The sequence below is a fragment of the Suricata suricatta genome, chromosome 5 (assembly GCF_006229205.1).
Source record: "Suricata suricatta isolate VVHF042 chromosome 5, meerkat_22Aug2017_6uvM2_HiC, whole genome shotgun sequence".
Classification (NCBI taxonomy): domain Eukaryota; kingdom Metazoa; phylum Chordata; class Mammalia; order Carnivora; family Herpestidae; genus Suricata; species Suricata suricatta.
The window spans coordinates 125707711-125729237 of record NC_043704.1 but is presented as its reverse complement, the minus strand read 5'-3'; the positions used below and the strand labels follow the sequence as shown (position 1 = coordinate 125729237).

General features: G+C 38.2%; 2 protein-coding genes across 9 annotated transcripts in view; one reads left to right on the top strand and one right to left on the bottom strand.

The window, feature by feature from the left end:
- The window catches only part of ANAPC13 (anaphase promoting complex subunit 13), a 7778-nt gene extending 7443 nt beyond the window's left edge, over positions 1-335 (bottom strand). The window contains exon 1 of one of the 2 annotated variants that reach the window (XM_029940244.1): positions 315-335. The gene's annotated coding sequence lies outside the window, so the exon portion shown is untranslated. Of the gene's footprint in view, positions 1-124; positions 268-314 lie in introns of those variants that run through there. The other variant, XM_029940243.1, reaches the window with a different exon arrangement.
- Positions 1-21527, top strand: part of CEP63 (centrosomal protein 63) — a 63956-nt gene that overhangs the window by 659 nt on the left and 41770 nt on the right. For 4 of the 7 annotated variants that reach the window (XM_029940235.1, XM_029940237.1, XM_029940241.1 and 1 more), the window contains 2 exons: positions 8960-9028; positions 9937-10114. In XM_029940235.1, the coding sequence (XP_029796095.1) occupies positions 8985-9028; positions 9937-10114 (222 nt within the window). In that variant the 5' untranslated portion in view covers positions 8960-8984. Of the gene's footprint in view, positions 1-6; positions 150-4236; positions 4347-7687; positions 7711-8959; positions 9029-9936; positions 10115-21527 lie in introns of those variants that run through there. The other 3 variants (XM_029940234.1, XM_029940236.1, XM_029940239.1) reach the window with 3 other exon arrangements.

Here is a 21527-nt window from a genome sequence, read left to right as displayed (position 1 = left end):
TGGCCTCCGCCGCAGCCCGCCGGCCACCAGCCCGGCCCTCGCCGGTTCGGGTCCGCAGCGGCGCCCCGCCTGTCCGCCTCGCCGCGAAAGCTGTGCGGACTCGCGAAGGCGGAAATGGCCTTGCCTGGCAAACCGTCCGGGCCAGCCAGGTGGTCAGCCCCTCCCCCGAGGCCGGGCCAGCGGGAGGGCTGCGGGAGGGCTAGCTGTCGCCGAGCCCTCGTCTTCCGCGGCGGAGCCGGATGCGGGTCGCTGTCCCTCTGCACTGGAGGAACCCCCGGCCCAGCCCTCCAGTCTAGGCTGCCCTACCCGGTTACCTTCCCAGCGTTGTCGTGACTTAGGCCCTTGACGGCATCACGTGCCGGCTCTCTAATGTGGGCGGGGGGTGGGGGAAACTTAGTTTTTAACGTGAGTTAATGTTAGTACAGAAGGTACGGAAATGTGGCAGAAATCGTGAAGGACCGAAGTTAAGGATTCCTCCAAACAAATCAGGGGTGGGAAACATTCGTATCTTAGAGTGTTTTAAAGGGACAGTTCCTTAGGAGCACTTCAATATTGAAGATACTTGAAGACACTAAATCCAAGGTCATAATGTTTTCCTTACGTCCCTTATAACGTCAGAGAGTAAAAACGAGGCTGCTGTCAGTGACTAGTCTTCATTTATAGTTAGAGTACCCTTATTTGCACAGAGTAGTTTTCGTTGAGCCTTCCATCCGATTCCTTAAATTATTTTATTCCTTTAATAAAGCAGTACTGTAGGGTAGATACACTGATGTTACAGTTACCCAAATGCTCGCATTTCATTTTATTTTATAGCTGTGAAGAAGTCCTAATAAGGATCGACATGTTACTTTCAAATATTTACATTTATACTTACCATGACCGTAGCATAATAAAGTGTATGTATTCTCTTATTTGAAATGCAGTACCGCCTTTAGATTTGCGTCAGTTTCTTACCCTTTGACTATATAATTATCAGTGTAAGTATAATAGGAATGAAATTAAAATGGGTTAGGAAAAAAGTGAAATGAGAGATTTATAAACAGTTGAGACACGCCGTCCATTGATGCCGTTTTTCTCCCATTAGAAGGCGGACCTTTTCTTTGTCCTTCCCATTCTCATTTATGTAGTAGTGGTGGCCAGTTGTGACAGCATCAGTAATCCACTCTATTAGAGCTCTCTACTTAAAAAAAAAAAAAAAGTTAACTTGATTTGAAATTCACCTTTAGCCAACATGAACAGTGGTTGCAGGGGTTGAATTTATTTGTATGTTAGGTTTTTTTTCCTACTCTGAAAGTTAAATTTGCTTTTTTGGTTTTACAAAACTGCAGTACTGTTATCATACCAAGAAACTTGTAAGAATTCCGTGTCACTATTCAGTCTGAGTTGTTTATCCCAACTGTCCCTTAAATGACTGTTTACAATTAGCTTGTTTGGATCAAAATCTCATAGCAATCCACACATTGCATTTGGTTTATACATCATTTAAATCTTTTTTAGTAGAGCAGGTCCCTGATGCCCCTTTTCCCCCCTGTAACAGTCTAGATTAGCTGATTCCAAACGCATGACATCCTTTAACTTGTACATCTTTTCCCTTTATTTCCTTTAAACCAGTAGTTAGATTTAGAGTCACACTGTCCAGTGTAGTAGCTACCACCCAGCTATTTAAATTAATTAAAATTAAATAAAGTGAAAAATTCAGTTCCCTAGTTTCATTATCCACATTTTAAGTGTCCAATAGTCACAAGTGCCTGGTGGCTAACCTTGGAATGGTATAACATAAAATACATCAATAATCGCAGAAAGTTTTGTTGAATAGCACTAATCTAGGAGATTAGATTTAACCTTAATTTTTTTTTTTTTTTTTGGTGGTGGGCAAGTAGATTTCCTAGGTGGTACAGTAGACAATCTACTGCATTAATTATCAGAGAGGCAAGAAATGTCTGAGTTGTCTCTTGCGTTAAGATTGAATACTGTAATGGGTTCAGGTATTATTAGCCCAGTCCATCCATCATAAATTCCCTATGAGCTTTTCACTTAATAGTGAAATCTTTTCATGGATCTAGATAGCCTGTATCCATTAATATATTAGGGGTTGCAGAATAGTGATTTTATAATTTTCTCATAAAGTCAGTGTTTATTAGCTGGAAATCTTTCATGAAGAACTCTTCCCCATCAGCCATTTGACTGCTATCAGCTATTTGAAATGTAGTTTATACAGGAAAGGCAAGAAAAATGCTTAATTCTTTCCCTCTATTTTCAGACTACAGTAATGAGTTGGTGGCCTAGCAACCTCCAAAGATAACCATGAGGGGTTTTGCCTTTTTTTTTTAATCATCATGGACTTAAATATATTTAAACTGTTTTCAACTTATTGCAGTTTTTTTTCTTTTTATACTCAAATTGTCCTACCTTTGGGCAGTGGCATCCCCTTTAAGTTGGCTCCTGTCCACCTCGATATGACTCGTAGCCTTTGATAATCCCTGTTTTCTGGTAAAAACATGTTCCTCTCTCATTTACACATTAATGGCCACCAAAAAGCCCTAGTACCTTTGAATGGGAGATGGTATTTAGAGACCACAGTCTTGGTGCTTTTGCTGCTAGGTTGGTCAATGGCTCTAGAATTTATGATGGTCCGAATTAGGAAATATATTTTTTTATTATTATTATTTTAATGTTCATTTATTTTTGAGAGGGAGAGTGCGTGCTTGTGCGCACACACATGGAGGGGTAGAGAGAGAGGGAGACACAGAATCTGAAGCAGGCTCCAGGCTCTGAGCTGTCAGCCCAGAGCCCGACATGGCCCTTGAACCCAGAAACTGAGATCCTGAGCTGAGTTGAACTCAGAGGCTTAACTGACTGAGTCACCCAGATGCCCCAGAAATACATTTTTTAAAACAAAAATATACAGAATTTACACTGACATCTACATTTTAATTTATTTTGCTTGCATTTGTTTTTATGTGTATGTCCTTTTGTCTTGCTGAAAATCCTGGAACCACATTAGGTTAACATAATTACTTTTTAAAAATTCTGTATTCTATGTATTGGTTTCAAGTTAATGATACCAATTTTATTATTAGCAATATGATTCCTGAATAGTGTTCAGGATTTCTTTGCAGTTCTTTTTTTAGCTTTAATATATATCCCACTTGGGCTATATGTACAGCAAAACTGTTGCATTTTAAAGGTATATGAAACAATTTGCTGTATGTTTTGTCTGCCAACTTGACATCTAGTTGATAGTTATTGTTTCATTTTGTTTCCAATTTTTCAGTATTGCCTTTTTTTCCCCATTTGGATTTCTTATGTATGTAACAAATTAGCATAGTTCTCAAAACAAGTACCTGTAAAACACAGATATCCAGACAAGTTTAGCTTTCATTCCTCTTTTCTCCGTCATATTTCCCTTTCTTATAGGTATCATATTTACTAGCTTTGGATTTTTCCTTTGATAAAAACAAATGCATTATCTACTTGGTTTCCCCCTCTTGTAATACATGCCTTGTTGATCCCTCCATAGAAGTATGTTATCCCTTTTGACAGCTTCATAATATTCCTCTGGTGGATGAATATTCAGCTAGTCTCTCTCAATAGGCGTTTGTGCTGTGTCCTGCAGTTGCACATTGTGCTGCACTGTGTGTCGTCGTAAATATGTGACTTTGCATTTTTGCCAGTGTCTTCGGGACAGCTTCCTAGAAGTGGCATTATTGGGTCAAGGGATAAATGCATATTTCTCAGTTGCTAGGCATTGCTAAAATCTCTATAGAAATTGTGCCATTTTGTGTTCCTGCCTACAAGGTATGTGGGTGCCTGTTTTCCCATAGCTATATCAGAGTATATTGTTAAACTTTTGAGCTGTTGTTAGTCTAAATATAACTGCCTGTATTTTATTTTATTTTTAATTAAAAAAATTTTTTTTAATGTTTTATTTTATTTTTGATACAGGGAGAGACAGAGCATGAGAGGGGGAGGGGCAGAGAGAGAAGGAGACACAGAACTGGAAGCAGGCTCCAAGCTCTAAGCTAGTTGTCGGCACAGAGCCCGACGCGGGGCTCGAACCCATGAACGTGAGATCTGACCTGAGCCAAAGTCGGAGGCTCAACCGACTGAGCCACCCAGGCACCCCACTTCCTGTATTTTAAATTTGTATTTCTCTTCTTGTGAGCAATATAGAGCATCTTTCATGTTTTGTTTTAACTTAATTTTTATTTTCCTTTCAGTTAGCATACAGAGTTATATTCATTTCAGGTGTACACTCTAGTGATTCAGTACTCCCATGCGGTACCTGGTGTTCATCACAGCAAGTGCCCTCCTTATTCCCCATCGCCTGTTTCACCCTCTCTCTGGTAACCCTCAGTTTGTTCTGTATAGTTAAGAGTCTGTTCCTTGATTTGTCTGTCTCTTCTTTCCCTTTGTTGATTTGTTTTATTTCTTAAACGTAGAAATGAAATCATATGGTTTGTATCTTTTTCTGACTTATTTTGCTTTGCACTATATTATCCATCTCCATCCAATTTGTTATAAATATCAAGATTTCATCATTTTTTATGGCTGAATAATATTCCTTTGCATGTACATACCACATCTTCTTTGTCAGTCATTGGATGCTTGGGCTGCTTCCTTATTTTGGCTATTGAAAATAATGCTGATCTTTTCATATACTTAAAGCCATTTGCATTTCTTTTTGTGTGAACTACTTGTTCATATCTTCTGCCCGTTTTTCTATAGATTCCTCCCCCCGCCTCAGTTTTTATTTATTTATTTATTTATTTATTTATTTATTTATTCCCCCCCTCAATTTTTAGAAACTTTAATATTGGATAATTAACCCCTTGTGATAAAACTTTCAAATACTATTATTTATCTTTTGACTTTCCTTATTGGCATTTTCCCCATGTACACATGTATTTTTATCTACTTTGATTTCTCAGTCTTATTCTTTCTGGATTTTGAGTCATCGTTTGGTCATTGTTTTAAAATTTCATTTTTATTTTGGAAAGTTTCTTTGCTACTTTATCTGTACTTCTCCCGTTAAGTTTAAGTAAGAACCTTTCTGAGGAATAAGTTATACTGATTGTTTATTGGAACAGCCAGTTTATCAGCCATAGTAAATCCGTTTTTGTAATCACACCAAGATGGGTAAGGGACAGAGCATTGTTACCCTCTTTTAGGTGAGACTTGATGGGCAGGCATAACCCTTTTATTGGTATACATTAATTCATAATTCCATCTGGAGTTTTTATTTTCTTCCTGTGTTCCATTTTGTAAGTAATTTGATCTTGGGCATACACTCTCAATATTTTTCCTGATTTGTAAAACGAAGAGGTTAAATAAGAGGCTTTCAGATCCTTTCTAGCTTTTAAATTCCAGTATACTAAATGAATTTCAAAGCTTTGCCTATTATTAGCTATGTGGATTATTTTTCCATAAGACTTAAAGTGTCTTTTCTGTTTCCCATCCTGCATTTCCTTTAACCCTCCTATTCTAGATTTCACTGCTTTAAAACAGACTTCATTCCAAAGGAAAGTTATAATTAATAACCTAATAGGAGTTATCATTAATAGCTTATGTTTGTTGATGTCTTGGTCTAACTGCAGAGATTACAGTTGTAGAGCTACATTGTTTCCATTTAACCACATTTAGCATTTTATGTTAGTGGCAAAGAGTAGCAGATTATCAAACAGTAAAATTAAAAAAAAAATTTTTAATGTTTTTTATTTATTTTTGAGAGACAGAGCACGAGCAGGGGAGGGTCAGAGAGAGAGGGAGGTACAGAATCTGAAGCAGGCTCCAGGCTCCGAGCTAGCTGTCAGCACAGAGCCCGACGCGGGGCTTGAACCCATGAACCATGCGATCATGACAGACTCTTAACCAACTGAGCCACCCAGGTGCCCCACAAACAGTAAAATTTTAAATTGGTATTTAGTATTATGAACCAGGAATATCTAACTTTACATCATTATCACATGGCACAGGCAGAGAAGGTAGCAAAGTGACATAATACATAGAGTTGAATGAAGCTTAGTTTGGTTGGTAAGGAATCTGTGATATAGCCATGAGAAACTCGAACGAGAAAAGTCCAATGAAAACCTGGGTCCTTGCTGTTTTTCTTATCCTGAGGAATGAGAACTGACAGTGTTTGGCAGCTGTTCAAATAGATGGTGAAGGTATTGGTAAAGAAGCACAGTAGTGAGATTATTTTCCACAGAGAATGTTGATGGTTTCCCCACTCCACCATCACCCATTTTTTAAAAAACAGAAATCTCTTTGTTTTAGTCTTAGACCATTATTTGTATTCCTGAAATGGCAGTTTTCCCAGATGTGGTCTATTTTCATTATTGTGTTACTGCCATCTGGTGTCCATGGTGGTGAGTTTGCATTTTTTCCTGATTTCAGACTTTTTGGTTTGGTTTCATTTATTGCTAGGAAGACACGATTAAATAAGATAAAGAGGTATTTTTAGATCTGAAATACTGTAAACTATATAAGCATTGCACATTGGTTGGGACTTGGGAGTCACACTGCCTAGGTTTGATCCTAGGACTACAATTTGTAGTTTACTATAGTCAAGGTAGCCTCAGTTCCCTCAAAGTAATAGTATCTATCTTTTATGAGTGTTGTGAAGAATGAATTACACTGTATATACAAGGCAGAACAATTGAGCATTCAGTGACTGTTATCCTCCTTTATAAATATTTGTTATTAATGATGTAATCTAGGAAATATGTTAATGTATATTATTAAATGTGTGTTACTAATATATATACTTCAGTATATTAATGTTTGAGAATAATGTGACCTAAAGAAGTATACTTTTACAGGTGATAATTTTGAATTTTGAATAACTGTCATTAGGAATAGCTCTTTTTTAAAAAAAAAATTATGTTTATTTTTGAGAGAGAGAGCCCATGAGCGAGCAGGGGAAAGGCAGAGAGAGGGAAACACAGTATCTGAAGACTCCAGGCTCTGAACTGTCAGCACAGACCCCGATGTGGGGCTCAAACTTACAAACTGTGAGATCATGACCTGAGCTGAAGTCAGACGCTTAACTGACTCAGCCACCCAGGTGCCCCAGGAATAGCTCTTTCTTAAACATCCATGTACATTAGTCAAGAGCATGCTACTTACAGTGGACATTTGATGGGCTATGAGAATCCAATGAAACCTTGGAGATGCTAGTTGATACCCCCTCATTTTACAGATGCAAACACTGAAGTCCAAGGACACAAACCTACCTCGTGGCAGAGCAGGGCTACATCCTGGGTTTTCATCTGCATGGTGCCCTGTGAACTATGTACTGCCTCTCAGCTCCTCAAAAGGGAGTGAAACATGGAAGTGGATTGTGCTGTAATTAACCATATCATGGTTTGAAAGAAAGTAGATTAGAACATGGTATTCTTTTTCTTGAGGTTTTTATTTTATTTAATGTTGGTGTGACATGATGGATAAACCAACTGGAGAAAAACCCTCCCTGCCATATTTGTGCATAAATAGCTCAATACTCCTATTAGTAACTTCAGAAATAAATGCAAAAAACATGCAGTGGTTGTATTTTCCAATCTTCCATTTCCCTCTGTGTCTCCAGGACACCCTGTCCTCGCTTCTGTTACTACATTTGTCACATGGGGGAACATTTTCGGTGTAATTTTTTTTCTCAAACTGGACTATTCCTTGAAAAGGACCATGTCTTTCATCACTGTGTACCTGGCGGTTAGTACAACACTGAATTCTGTGTTAAATGAAGGAATCCCCTTCTGTCTATAATAGATGAGGCATTAAGGACAAAGGGGCGGAACCTCCCACCACAGCCTTTGACAGTTACCTGAAGGCTAATTCAGGGTTGAGCCTTTGAAGGTTTAAGGGAAAAAAGCAGTTTCTCAGGAGTGAGAAGTGGTTTGACGTGGGTTAATAGTTTTGTAGAGGTGAGGAACTTGTAACATTGTCAGGCACTTCCAAATTTAAGGGTAATCTTTCCCCTGTCCTCCTCACCTTCCTTTATGGTGCTTCTTTCCCTTCCTGTGGCGGTCTCTTCTGTCTCCTTCCGTTCGTTCTCTGCTGGACTCCTCTCTGCAGTTCTCCAGCTCTGACCAGCTGGCACAGAGGGGTAGGAAAAAGGGAGGGGAGTTGTGATAAGTTCAGCCAGAAGCATCTAGCATATGCCATACTGAAATGCTGTGCTAAGTTCTGGAGCTGCAGAGGTAAATAAAATTCATTGTCTGCCCTTAAGGGTTAAATAGTAAGAAAAGAATGTGCTCAGAGCATTTAGCCTTTTTATAGTATTATTCTCTCTTTTTTAAAGTACAGCAGTCTTGACCTCTATTTTTAGTTCTTATTATTTTTTAAGTCTACTCACTTACTTTGAGAGAGAGAGCACATGTGTGCATAAGGGAAGGGGCAGAGAGGGAAGGAGAGAGAGAGGATCCCAAGTAGGCTCCACACTGTCAGCTGGGAGCCTGACGCAGTGCTCGAACTCAGAAACCCCGAGATCATGGCCTGAGCTGAAACCAAGAATCAGATGCTTAACTGGCTGAGCCACCCTGGTGCCCCAGTATCACCTTTTTATAATATCTCTTAGAAAAAGTAAAGATATACTTTTCCTCTGATGTGTGTGACCCCTGATTATTTCCCCTCATTTTGTGATGGGGTTTGTGGTCAGTGTCCCTCTGGGACACAGGCCTGGTTCAGAAGAATACAACAATGAGGTATGATTTCTATCATGTGGGGAGACTATCAGCAATTCAGATCATTGTAAGTCATTTTCTTTTAGTCTGAAATGTATTTGGTCCTAATGTTTCTTGAAGGGATACTCCTTGACTGCTTCTATAGTCCTAAGAAGTGGCTGCATATTCTCATTGTTACTTGTTATTGTATGCTTTCATTCACATCTTAGGTTTGTAAGTTGGAATGTTAGAACTTGAAAAATGAGTTTTCTCCTGACTGATTGTTTTTGCTTTCCCAGTTGCCACAACAAAGGGGATTTGGTAATGGAGGCTTTGTTGGAAAGAATACAAAATCGGGGACATGAAGGGTAAGTTTGCTTTTGATCTTAAGCTCCTCACTGAGTTTGAAAAGCATGTCCCAAGTTATGCCCCTGCCCATTTTGTGCTTTGTCTGCAGAAGCAAAAGTGCTGAGCACAAGTCGAGCTGGCCCGTGCCATGTCTGTGGGTGGTATCTGTCTCTGTGGTGTCGGCCTCACTTCAGCTTTGTGAAGCTGGCCGCTTGCTCTCATCCCACTCTAAATTTTCTCCTCCTCAGAAGTAAACATGGAAGCTCAGCAGTTTTGTACACTAAGAACAGGTGCTTCTATAAAGAAGTGTGTAAGCCTTCATAACCAGCACTGTCTGTGGCCATTTCTGGATACCTTTTGAACCCAGTGCACCTACCTATGTTTACTTCTTTTACTGCCTCTGTGGTATCTGGCACCTCCTGTAACGAGGAGGGATGTCAGGAAGTTTACCATAGTAAGGTCAGCTGCCTGAAGTTTCTAAGAATAAGGTGGAAAGAAATAGTTGAAATAAATCTGGCCCAAGGATGAGTATCATCTTCCTGATAGCATACCCACTTCCAAGGCTTTTTATTTTGGTTAGCTAAGAATGTGACAGGCTCATTTGGATTCTTCCTGAAAGCTCTCCTAAAACATGACAGAAGAGCGACTTGTTGGTTGTGGAAGCCCCGCCCACAAGCCAGACTCACACATCAGTCTTGTGTTTGAGCAAGCAATTTAGGCTTTAGGGTTGGCTAGGAGAGGGAGACAAAACATGCAGTGAAATAAGCAATCACCTCAATATGAACATTAAAAGGAAAAGCTCAGAAAACCTTTTCTTTGCTTCTAATAATTTCTTTACTGACACTGTTGGCACCTCAGGTGGGTTTACGTCTGCTGTATTTTTACATGCGAAAGAGGAAAGGTCATGGGCGTATGATTTTATTTACAGGGGATTTTTGACATCCTGTGAAGCAGAACTACAAGAGCTCATGAAACAGATTGACATAATGGTGGCTCATAAAAAATCTGAATGGGAAGGGCAGACACATGCTCTTGAAACTTGCTTGGACGTTCGTGAACGAGAACTTAAGGCCCTTAAGGGTCAGTTGGATAAGAAACACAATGAGGTAAAGCCATTGATTCACTCCTCTTTTTGATACTTTGACCTTGGCTTTTATATTTAAATACGTTTCTTAAATATTTGTTGAAGAAAGCATTTGTATGTTGTTTATTATTTTTTCATTTCAGTGGTTTCTTTTAGAAGAAAAATTCATTGTGAAAACATCTAAGAATATTAATGTTTATTTCAAGGATCACATTACCTTGGTCATGTAGAACTTGTAACCTCTTGAAGAATACGCAGAGCGTGTTACACGGTCTTTGTGTAACTGTCATCCTATTACATGTTTGCATGATCATTCACTGAGTTTAGTGGATGTTCTTTTTGGCCTCATGGTATGGCTGGTGTAAAAAAGTTAACCCCGAATTCAGTGATTTGCCTCTGGGTTCCATTTAAAACAAAATCCGGAAAACTCTTTAATTTTTTTTTAATTTGCCTTTGAAGAGGAAGATAAAAATACCTTGCAGTCCCACCACTATGAGTTATTGGTGATTTGAGAGGAAAGTTTTATAATATTTGCCAATTGACTTCAGCAATCTGAAGCAATTGCTGATTGATTTGCTGGTACAGTAAAAAGAGGAACATAAAATATTAGAAATGAAGCAGAAAGCAGTTCTAAGCCCAAGAAATGCCTGTAATTTCTCACATGAGTGTCAATCTGAGATGGATTTGCAAAAGTTGTAGGAAAGCACTGGCCCCAAGCCCCGACTCTGATGGATTTTCCTGCTGGTGGGATCACCCATGTATTAGTGCTGTTACTCGGTTTACTCAGGAGCACTTCCATGGGTGTATACATTGAGATTGTGATTTTTTTAAATGTTGTTTGTTTATTTTGAGAGAGGAGCATGCATTTGAGTGAGGAGGGGCAGACAGAGAGGGAGAGAGAGAATACCAAGCAGGCTCCTTGCTGTCCATGCAGAACCCAACGTGGGGCTTCGTTCCACGAACTGCAAGATCACAACCTGAGCTGAAATTGAGAGTTGGACACTTGATTGCCTGAACCATCTAGGCGCTCCAAGATTGTGATTCTTTTGATGACACTTATCAAGAGTATTTTAGAAATGTTTCATGTAACAAGGAAAGACTTAGGCTAGATATAAAGTGTTTTATGCTTGTCAAGAGAGTCTGTCAGTGGTTGGTCATTTGCACTTTGGGTCAGAGCAGTACAGAGTAATACTGGCCATGTCAAATTCAGTTTTCTGTGAAAGCCATTTGCTAAGCTGGAATTTATTTTAAAATTTAGTAGACCTTCGAGCATGTATTTTAAAATTACACTTCATGCAAAGACATAGAAGGTGGTGGAAAAAGTATATGGGATGATCATTGTATTTGATTTCTTCAAACATTATAATTTAGGTAGGGTCACTGCTCCTTGTCGGGTAAGCTGCTTTAGCTACCACATCTTTACTTCTTTTAGGGCAAAACGGAAGTAGTTTTGTTTAGTAAGTTAAATTGATTGTGGTTTTCTACTTGAGAAAAGCACCGTATGTACCATAGTCGTTCATTTTGTGAGAAACCCATTAAAGGAATTCCTATGTGTGTGATTTTGAGAATATTTAGTCACTCTGAGGCTGTTTAAACATATTCCTATAGCTTAGTTTTGATGTCAAGGGCATTATTGCCATTACTTAGTACCTCAAAAGGAAATTAAAGGGCTTGAGTGGGTAGGTTCCATGGTAAGGATTTGAAGATTACAATTCTGGCCTGTGGATATACAAGAAATCTAGAATTGTAGTTGTCTGGTCAATTTACTGCTTCATTGATTGGGCTGCTGAAAGTTGATTAAGTTTTTAGAAGTAAAGTGCTTTTACGATATACTAGTAATGAGAATCTATCTCATAGAGTTCCTCTGTGAAATTGTGTTGGTATTAACATGTTCATAATCTGCTTTGATAGAAGAGTTAGAAAATAGGACTTTTAAGTTTTTGTCATTCTTACTTGTTTGGAAGTTGCAGGCTTAGAAGCAGCCCTCTGGTATGAACAAGTGCGACCCGGATGACAGGTGCATGGTAAGATAGAACGCTTTCCCCAGAATGGAGATCAGCACGTTGCATCATTCACTTCATAGAGAGGTTTGCTACGTAAAAAACGCCAGTTACGCTAAACAGTGTGTTTGGTGACATAATTGCTTCACATTCTGCCTCAAGCTCCTTATCTTGTGCTGGATTGCTGCAGTGATGAGCTCCAGCCTGTGTACACGTGGTACTGGGAGGATACTAGTATAAAGAGTGCGTTTCGTGAGTGAGTGCTTTATGTGTTTTCTGATTACACTGTTTGGAGTGGGTTGTTTGCTTTTTATTTATTTATTTTTATTATTGTTTTTAAGAGAGAGAGAGTGCACGAGTTGAGAGGGTCAGAAGGAGGCAGAGAATCTTTTTGTTTTTTAATTTTTTTAAATGTTTTATTTATTTTTAATACAGAGAGAGAGCATGAGAGGGGGAGGGGCAGAGAGAGAAGGAGACACAGAACTGGAAGCAGGCTCCAGGCTCTGAGCTAGCTGTTAGCACAGAGCCTGACGCGGGGCTCGAACCCACGCACGTGAGATCTGACCTGAGCCGAAGTCGGAGGCCCAACCGACTGAGCCACCCAGGCGCCCCAGAAGGAGGCAGAGAATCTTAAGCAAACTCACTCAGTGTGGAACCTGATGTGGGGCTCAATCCCATGACCCTGGAATCATGACCTGGTCCGAAATCAGCTCAACTGACTGAGCCACCCAGGTGTCCTGGGATTGGGTTGTTGTTTTTTTGATTTTGGTTTTGGTTTTTAATTTTATTTAAATCCAAGTTAGTTAATATATAGTGTAATAATGGTTTCAGGAGTAGAATTTAGTGATTCATTCCTTATATATAACACCCAGTGTTCATCCCAACAAGTGCCCTCCTTAACGTCCATTGCTCATTTAGTACATCCCCCCACCCCACCCCACCCCCAACCGTCCAGCAACCCTCAGTTCTCTGTATTTAAGTTTCATGGTTTGCCTCCCTCCTTCTCTATTTGTATCTATTTTTCCCCCTTCCCTTCCCCCATGGTCTTCTGTTAAGTTTCTATGTTCCACATTTGAGTGAAAACGTGTATCTGTCCTCTGACTTATTTCACTCAGCATAATACCTTCGAGTTCCATCCACGTTGCTGCAAATGGCATGATATCATTCTTTCTCATTGCCAAGTAGTATTCCCTTGTATATATAAACCACATCTTCTTGATCCATTCATCATTCAGTGGACATTTGGGCTCTTTCCATGATTTGGCTATTATTGATAATGCTGCTTATTATAAACGCTGGGGTTCATGTGCCCCTGCAAATCAGCATTTTTGTATCCTTTGGATAAATACCTAGTAGTGTGATTGCTGGGTCGTAGGGTAGTTCTATGTTTAATTTTTTGAGGAATCTCCATACTGTTTTCCAGAATGGCTGCACCAGCTTGCATTCCCACCAGCAGTACAAAAGTGTTCCCCTTTCTCTGCATCCTCGGCAACACCGATTGTTCCCGAGTTGTTGATTTTAGCCATTCTGACAGGTGTGAGTGAGGTGGTATCTCATTGTGGTTTTGATTTGCGTTTCCTTGATGATGAGTGTGGTTGAGCATCTTTTCGTGTGTCTGCTTGCCATTTGGGTGTCTTCTTTGGAAAAGTGTGTATGCATGTCTTCTGCCCATTTCTTCACTGGATTATTTGCTTTTTGGGTGTTGATTTTGATAAGTCCATTATGTATTTTGATACTAACCCTTTATTGGGTATGTCATTTGCAAGTATCTTCTCCCATCCCTTTGGTTGCCTTTTAGTTTTGTTGATTATTTCCTTTGCTGTGCAGAAGCTTTTTATCTTGATGAGGTCCCAATAGTTTTTTGCTTTTGTTTTCCTTGCCTCTGGAGACATGTCTAGTAACAAGTTGCTGAGGCTAAGATCAAAGAAGTTGTTGCCTGTGTTCTCATCTAGGATTTTGATAGTTTCCTGTCCCACATTTAGGTCTTTCATCCATTTTGAGTTTTTTGTGTGTGTATGGTATAAGAAGGCAGTACAGATTCATTCTTTTTCTGCATGTTGCTGTCCAGTTTTCCCAGTACCATTTGCTGACGAGACTGTCTTTTCTCCATTGGATATTCTTTCCTGCTCTGTCAAAGATGAGTTGATCATACATTTGTGGGTCTGTTTCTGGGTTCTCTATTCTGTTCCATTGATCTGAGTGTTTTTTCTTGTGCCAGTATCATACTGTCTTGATGATTACAGCTTTGTAATACAGCTTGAAGTCCAGAATTGTGATGCCTCCAGCTTTGGTTTTCTTTTTCAACATCACTTTGGCTATTTAGGGTCTTTTGTGGTTCCATACAAATTTTCAGTTGTTCTAGCTCTGTGAAGAATACTGGTGATACTTTAATAGGGGTTGCATTGATGTGTAGATTGTTTTGGGTTGTATAGACATTTTAATAATATTTGTTCTTCTGATTCATGGAATGTTTTTCCATTTCTTTGTGTCTTCATCAGTTTCTGTCATAGCTTTCTATAGTTTTCAGCATGCAGATCTTTTACCTCTTTGGCCAAGTTTATTTTAGATATTTCATAGTTTTTGGTGCAATGTAAATGGGATTGATTCCTTGATTTCTCTTTTTGCTGTTTCATTATTGGTGTACAAAAATGCAACTGATTTCTGTATGTTGAATTTATATCCTGCTGAGTTCATGAATCAGTTCTAGCAGTTTTTTGGTGGAGTCTTGAGAGGACCATGTGGTTCTTTTTCTTTTATTAATGTAATGTATTATGTTGATTGATTTTCAGATATTGAACCCCTGCATCCCAGGAATAAATACTGCTTGATTGTAGTGAATAATTCTTTAAATGTATTGTTGGATTCTGTTTAATAGTATCTTATTGAAAGGTTTTTTTTTTTTTTTTACTATTTTATTTATTTTTGATACAGAGAGAGACAGAGCATGAGAGGGGGAGGGGCAGAGAGAGAAGGAGACACAGAACCGGAAGCAGGCTCCAGGCTCTGAGCTAGCTGTCAGCACAGAGCCTGATGCAGGGCTCGAACCCACGAACGTGAGATCTGACCTGAGCCAAAGTTGGAGGCTTAACCGACTGAGCCACCCAGGCGCCCCGTATCTTATTGAAAGTTTTTACATCCATGTTCATCAGGGAAATTGGTCTATAATCCTCCTTTTTAATGGGGTCTTTGGTTTTGGAATCAAGGTAATACTGGCCTCATTGAATGAGTCTGAAATTTTTCCTTCCATTTCTGTTTTTTGGACCAGCTTCAAAAGAATAGGTATTAAAACTCTTCTTTACATGTTTCGTAGAATTCCCCTTGGAAGCCATCTGGCCTTGGACTCGTTTGTTACGAGATTTTTGATTACTGATCAATTTTTTTACTGGTTACGGGTCTGTTCAAATTTTCTTTCTCATTCTGTTTCAGTGTTGGTAGTTGATATGTTTCTAGGAATTTGTCCATTTCTTCCAGATTGTCCAATTTGTTGGCATATAATTGCTCATAATATTCTCTTATTGTTTGTATTTCTGCATTGTTGATTGTGATCTGTCCTCTTTCATTTATGATTTTATTTATTTGGGTCCTCTCCTTTTACTTTTTGAAAAATCTGGGTAGGGGTTTATCAACTTTGTTAATTCTTTAAAAGAAACAGTTCAGGTTTTTTTTTGATCTGTTCTACTGGTTTCTTTAAATTGGATATCATTGATATCTGCTCTAATCTTTATTATTTCCCTTCTTCTGCTTGTTTTGGGACTTGTTGTTCTTTTCCCATTTCTGTTAAGTGTAAGGTTAGGTTGTATACTTGAGACCTTTCTTCCTTCTTTAGAAAGGCCTGGTTTGCTATGTACTTCCCTTTTATGACCGCCTTTGCAGAATCTCACAGGTTTTGGATTGTCACGTTCTCATTTTCATTGGCTTCCATGTACTTTTTTATTTCCTCTTTAATTTCTTGGTTAACCTGTTTACTCTTTAGTAGGATGTTCTTTAATCTCCCAGCTATTTGTTGTCTTTCCAAATTTTTTCTTGTGGTTGATACCGAGTTTCATAGTGTTGTGGTGTGAAAATATGCATGGCATGATATTGATCTTTTTGTACTTGTTGAGGGCTGATTTGTTACCCTGTATGTGATCTATCCTGGAAAATGTTCCATGTGCACTTAAGAATATGTATTCTGCTGCTTTAGGATGAAATGTTCTGAATATATCTTTTAAGTCCATCTAGTCCAATGTGTCATTCAAAGCCATTATTTACTTGTTGATTTTGCTTTGGTGATTTGCCCATAGCTGTAAGTGGAGTGTTAAAGTCCCCTACTGTTATGGTGTTATTAGCAATGAGTTTCTTTATGTTTGTGATTAATCAATTTATATATTTGGGTGCTAACAAGTTGGAGGAAATTTATAATTGTTGGTGGATATTATTCTTGGTGGATAAGCCCCTTAATTATGATATAATGTCCTTCTTTATCTCTTGTTACAGTCTATGTTTTAAAATCTAGTTTGTCTAATATATGTATGGCTACTTTGGATTTCTTTTGACATCCTTTAGTATTATATAGATGGCTACTTTCAACCTACAGGTGTCTTTAGATCTTAAATGAGTCTCATGTGGGCTGTGTGTATGTGTGTATGTGTTATTTTTTAATGTTTATTTTGAGAGAGAGCGAGTGAGGGAGGGGCAGAGAGAGAGAAAGAAAAAGAGAGAATCCCTGTGCAGAGCCTGACATGGTGCTCCATTCCACGAACCGTAGATCATGACCTGAACCAAAATCAAGAGTCAGACACATAACCAACTGAGCCACATAGGCATGTGGATTGGTTTTAATGGCCATTTCTGCTAGTGTTACCTCCTGCCACCATGCAGAGCAGGTTGAGATCTGATGAAACAAACAAGTAAGGAATTTGGAGTCCTGGCTCTGCCTCTTTCTAGCTGATTGGCCTTGGACAAATATTCTAACTTCTCTAAGCCTGTTTAATCAGGTGTAAAATTGGGACATAATGCTTATGTCCCAGGGTTGTTGTGAAGAGTGAGTTACCGTTTAAGAAATCCCTTTGAAAACTCTCAGTTGTATCTAAAATGATCTGTTATTTCAGCTCTTTCTTCTGTCATCCATAGTGACAGTTTTCAAACCTTGGCTCCCATTTCTCTGCCTAAGGCCATCACTTCTGCTCAGCATTTAACCTCTTTTTTTCTCTAAGAAATTTAAATATGGTTGAGTGCCTGTTATGAACCAGACCCTGGTACATAAATAAAATTAAGCAGTCTTTCCTTCAGGTTTAATATTTACGCTTGCCACACCTAGTAAATAAAACAAAAAATGGTCCTGTAAAGTTGGTAAGGAAAAACAGTAATCACCTGGCTCACCCCTTGGAAGCTGGAATTCTGGTTGCTCTGAAGCACTCATTTCAGTGCCTTCAAGTCTTTCTTTTGGTATATTCTCCCCATGTTTCTAAGTAACATTTGTTACTGATTTTTTTTAAATTTCCAGTTTTAGCTATTTATCTAATGACTTCTTACTATGAAAGATCAGGGTTTTACTCTTTTATGTACAATTTCCATCCCCTTATCCTGCCAGGATTGTATATCTTAATTTTTGGTTAGATCAATATTTCATATTTACATCATTAAGATGGAAGATATTCACATCTGAAACAGAATATAAGATAGGCATATTTCTTACATAATTTTTTGTTTTCCTGGGAATTAATAAAAATGTCATTTTTGTGTGCTTTTTAAAAATACACCTACCACTGATTCTTCCCAAACTCTCTGACACAAGTGTAAGTCTTCTCCATGTGTTCAGACATATCAGGCAATTTATTTATTTTTTTTCTTTTTGCGAAGATGTCTTTTGTGGAGCTTGTCATTCTCAAATAAGGATAAGCAACACTATAGGCTAGCTAGAGATCTGTCATTTTGAGAACTCCCTTCACCAGTATTCTAGAATTTTTTACGCTTTTCTCTTTTTTGTCTCTTTGTATTCTGTCATATCCTTTATTAGTTTATTTCTTCATTTTTGGTGGAACATACTTTTGAGATCTTCTATGTCTAAAATATCTTTATTCTATTTTTATGTCAGATTGAGAATTGATTGGCTGTAGAATTCTGCGTTCAAAATAAATTTTACACAGAATGTTTTTAGTTAAATATGAGCCTTTTGGCCTTTAGCATCTGATAATGATAGACTGGTTAATTTGGACCAGCCTACCCACTGAGAATAACTAGGAAGTTAGATTTAAAAAGAAAGAAAGAGAGAAGCAAAGAAAGGGAAGGAAGAAAGGAAGAGAGGAAGGGAAGAAGGGAGGGAGGCAGGGAGGAAGGAAGGAAGCCTGCTTGAAGTAGAGTACTAAACAAGCTGGTGAAGAATTGGCCAGGCCAGGATCTGGGCTAAACTAGAGAGTGAGGCCGGAGCCCAGGGCTTGGGCCAGTTAATAGCTGAAACTAGAGAAAGTAGGTGAGAGGATAGAGACTGAATGGGGGTCTTGATAACTTCAGGGAGCTGAGAGAATAAAAGATTTGGTGTCCAAGGCAGCTCTTAACCCCTCCTCACTGTGGGTTGGGACCCCAAAAGGCAGTGCCCTAGGAGAAAGGATGGGCTGGATGTAAAACAGGCCCTCTTAAAACTGTCCCTCAGCCACAGACATTTAAATCTCTGAAATCACATGAGGGTGATCCTAGAGTGCTGTTGTCCCCAGGGATCTCCAAAGTTTTAAGCCTTCCAGGAACCTGGAAAAAGCAAACTTAATTTTTTTCCAAAGGAAAAAAACACTCTTCTGGGGCTTAAATTATTTCTTCAAATTTCTGCAAATACAGTGTCTGATACCCACTGAGAAAGTAACCCCTGACACACAAGAAGACACGCAACAAAAATGCAAAAAAGTAGAAGCGACAGAAGATAGAAACACCTCCATGGCAAATCTAGATATTGGCAGTACCATGCTCTGACTTTGCAATAGTCATGTTCACTGTGGTCAAGGAAGTAAAAGATATGGTTGAGCACTTCAAGAAAGAGTCGAAAACTATCTAGAAAATGAAATGGGAGAAATTATAACATTGAAAAGTAAAATAACTTAGATTAAAACCTTAAAGATTAAGAAATAAATTAGTGAGCTTGAAGATGGGACAGAAGAAAATGTTTAGAATAAAGCATGGGCATATGATGGAAAATATAAAGGGAAGATAAGAGAAAGAGGATGTAGTGAGAAAGTTTAATATGAGCATTTTTAGAATCCCTGGCAGAGGGAAAAACAAAGTGTAAATGAGCAGAAGCAATATTTGGAGATAATTTAACCAGAAGTGAAGATGGCCATGTATTTAAGAAGTCTGAGAATCTCAAGGAAGATTATAAAAAACAAATATTTACCTATGTTGAAAACTAAAGACAAAGAGGAAGTCTGAAAAACAGAAAAAAGATTATTTAACAAGAAAAAGATTACCTATAAACAGCTCTGAACAGCTGACTTGTCAGCTAAAACAGTGAAAGCCGGAAGACAATAGAATGATCCTTACAAAGAAATGACTTTCCTCCCTTGCCAAACCAAAATCTATATCCAGAGTAAAGATGAAATAAAGACATTTCAGATCAACAAAAATTGAGAGAATTTGGCATTGACAGACCTGCAGCAAGTATACTAAATGTTCTTCAGGCAGAAGGAAAGTGATTTAAGACTGAAGCTGAGCAGATAAGGAAGAAATGACAGACAACAGTAAATACATGGTAGATCTAAATGAGTGACGACTGTATATAACAACAGTAGCCTTTTCAGTTTTATGTATTTGTGGAATTATGATGGCATTTAAGTCTGGTTAGGAAATAAATGGAATTAAAGTATTTCTGTAGTCCTTGAGTTGCCTGGGAATTGGTAAAATGACTAATTAACATTGGATTTGTTAAGTTGCATACCCGTGTTTTAATTTTAAGAGAACTATTAAAAGTATATATTGATATATTAATAGAGTATCTATTTTCCAAGCTACTGGAGAGAGAAAAATGAAATGATGATAAGTTATCATTTCCAAAGGCAAGAAAGGAGGGGAAAAGGATCATAATGCGTATTAAGTATACATTGTACTTAATAAAACGATAGATTTAAATCCAAATGGAGGTTTCCCCTGCTATCTGAAAGTTCACCTTATGCCACTTTTGCTTTTACAAAAGACTTCAATTAGTACCTGTCTTTGCAAACTGAAAAAGCTGAAGAGGATTTTTACTTTTATGAAGTGATCATTGCTTCTTTGCTTTATGCCATCTTGGCTTGTGAATACAGGTTTCATAGGAAGGCTGCTTTCAGATAGTGGGGGGATCCTTGTAGGTCCATTAAATGTAATTGCATAAAATGGCCTAATTAAGAGATAAAAATTGTCCAACTGGATACCAATAATTAAACTCAGTTATTTGGTGCTTATAAAGATTCAGCAAAATTGAATTGTTCTTGTAAGAATTTTGTTTCTGGGTTTTTTTTTTTTATATAAATCATTCTAGTAATTTCATGTATACAATGTAATAATTAAGCATTTATATATATTGTGAAGTGATCACCATAATAAGTCTACTTAACATTTGTCACCATATGTGTTTACAAAATTTTTGTGTATGTGGTGAGAACTTTTCCCCCCAAAGATTCCCCCTTTATTTTCTCCTTTGTTGATATTGCCTATTAGAATATGAGTCTCTGAAGTATTTGATGATCAATGTTTTTATCTTATTTTATTTTAAATTAATACATAAATATTATATTAGTTTTAGGTATACAACATAGTGATTTATACATTGCAAAATGCTAACCATGATAAGTGTCGTTATCATCTGTCACCAAAGTTATTATAGTATTATTGATCCTATTCTCTATGTTGTACTTCTCATCCTTCTGACTTATTTATTTTATAATTGAAAGTTTGTAACTCTTAATTCCCTTCACCTATTTTGCCCATCCCCCCTGCCTTCCTCACCTGGCAACTACCAGTTCTCTATATTTATGAACTTGTTTCTGTTTGTTTTGTTTTGATTTTTAGATTCCACATAAAAATGAGTGATGAGAACTTCTAAGATGTGATTGTTTTGTTTGCTTTTTTTTTAATATTTAATTTTGAGAGAGAGAAAAGACTTGAGTGGGGGAGGGGCAGAGACAGGGAGAAAGAATTCCAAGCAGGCTCTGTACTTTCAATGTGGAGCCCGATGTGGGGCTCAAACCCATGAATTGTGAGATCATCACCTGAGCTGAATTTGAATGCCTAACCAACTAAGCGACCCAGGTGCCCTGTTTGCTTTGTTTTGTAAATTACTATATTGTGATCATTACCTCCTATTCCCCATTCTCCCTCTCCCTCCTCACTTATTAATAGATGAAATTCTAACTTGTTATGGAGAGATGTAGAGAGAGACTGATGGATGGTGGTTGAAGTGAGGGCTGGTAATGAACTGATTGTGGTTGGTATCAT